This window comes from Austrofundulus limnaeus, unplaced genomic scaffold (genome assembly GCF_001266775.1).
Source record: "Austrofundulus limnaeus strain Quisiro unplaced genomic scaffold, Austrofundulus_limnaeus-1.0 Scaffold776, whole genome shotgun sequence".
In the NCBI taxonomy this organism is placed as follows: domain Eukaryota; kingdom Metazoa; phylum Chordata; class Actinopteri; order Cyprinodontiformes; family Rivulidae; genus Austrofundulus; species Austrofundulus limnaeus.
Genome location: NW_013953178.1, coordinates 178397 through 180036, shown reverse-complemented (window position 1 = coordinate 180036; position 1640 = coordinate 178397). Strand labels below are relative to the sequence as shown.

General features: G+C 48.4%; 1 protein-coding gene across 1 annotated transcript in view; it reads right to left on the bottom strand.

Moving 5' to 3' along the window:
• The window catches only part of vps13c (vacuolar protein sorting 13 homolog C), a gene marked incomplete in the record, with an annotated part of 84931 nt that overhangs the window by 22829 nt on the left and 60462 nt on the right, over window positions 1–1640 (bottom strand). The window contains 4 exon segments of the mRNA XM_014028527.1: window positions 543–674; window positions 760–993; window positions 1065–1157; window positions 1229–1455. Of these exon segments, the coding sequence (XP_013883981.1) occupies window positions 543–674; window positions 760–993; window positions 1065–1157; window positions 1229–1455 (686 nt within the window).

Genomic DNA, 1640 nt, shown 5'->3' with positions numbered 1-1640 from the left:
GAAGATAGTTTCCTGTTCTCCGTGCTTTAATCAAATCTGTCATGTACCCAGAATGCATCGCTTCAGTTTTCCAATAAACAGTTTTAAAATTACTTTATTGATGCTTCTTTAATGAAAAATCTACAACAAACAAAAGAAAAAGACAAAGAAGCAGCTGAACTAGCAATCCTCAACAACTTTTTAAAGAAGCAGCCGAACTAGCAATCCTCAACAACTTTTTAATTTTTACACCAGGAGCTAAATGTCTGTTTCAGGAAATCACATCCCCAGCAATCGGCGGTTGTAGAATTAAGCTGTAAAAGAGTTCATACACCACTAGTTGGCAGTGTTGTACATATATTGTACATGAATTATTGCCAGCTGGTAAGTGTCAAATTGAACTTGCGCTTTGAAATTAGCTTCTGCTAATTTTTCTATGGTATAAGCGCTTTAGAAATTGCGGAGCTAATTTTTGTATTAGCTCTGCCCACCACTGCAAACAACATACATGTCCTTAAACAGCCTTCTGATTCCAGACCACATGGATCCGGTCCAGGTCTCACCTCCAGTGTCATGTCAGCCTTCAGCTGCAGCAGAGACGACCAGTTCCTGGCCTGTGCGTTCACAGAAGACTCGGCCAGCAGCAGAGGGACTGTCCGATGACCCAAACCGGACTCCAGAGTCATCTGGACCACCTGTGGACCCACAACAGCTCATCACACATCGAGAAGCCAGAACTGAATCTGCGTTCAGTTCCAGAAGCGAGCTCATCTCCTGCACCTTGACCCGAGCAGTGAAGGTCTCCCCCTCGTTTCGTCTGTCCGTCTCCCTGTAGCTCTCGGTCATCTCGGTGGCCTGGTCCACTCCCAGGAACCAGAAGTTACAGTTGTAGATGTTCATGATGGACCACAGGTCGCTGACGTCCGGCTCGGACTCCTGGTTCTTCTTGGCGCCGGGCTTTGCTGCCATGCCGGCGGTGATCGTCATCACAGTGTTGAGGATGACCGGAGAGATCTGCGGGCAGAAACAGCCCGGTGGGTTCAGGGGCAGAACTCATCCCTGCTTTAAAGAACAACAGAACAAACCTTAACGATGACTTCCTCCACCGTCACAGAACCGCTCAGTGGTTGATCGGGTCGCATTTTAGTCTCCAAGGCCACGGAGCAGGGTTTCAGCACCTGTTGTCCAGGTCAAAGGGTGAGCTTTTATTTTCCAACCACGACAACAACAAAGACGGCTCAGAACCTACGGTGGTCACAGCTTTGTTCTCCTCGTCTCGGATGAAGGGGCAGGCCAGAACCGTCAAGCCCCTCAGGTTGGACCTCATGGTCTGGGAACCATCCTCCTCAGTCTGCAGAGTGAAGTCACACTGAAAGGAGGCCACCAGGGCCGGGGCGTCGGCCTTCATCAGGCTGGCCACAAACACCACCTCCGGGTCCACCACCACGGCCTGCAGACGGGTCCGCACCACAGAACCTGCAGAGACAGGACACGAGTTCTGATCCTCCTCGGGATTGTCCTGAAGAAGCACCTACACACGTCTGAATGCTCTGATTTTTATCCTTCTATCAAAGGGATCCATGATTAGTTGTAACATTAGACTTTATTTAATAAACATTTATTTTAACTGTAAAATAAAGACTGTAAAAATACTGTAGGAT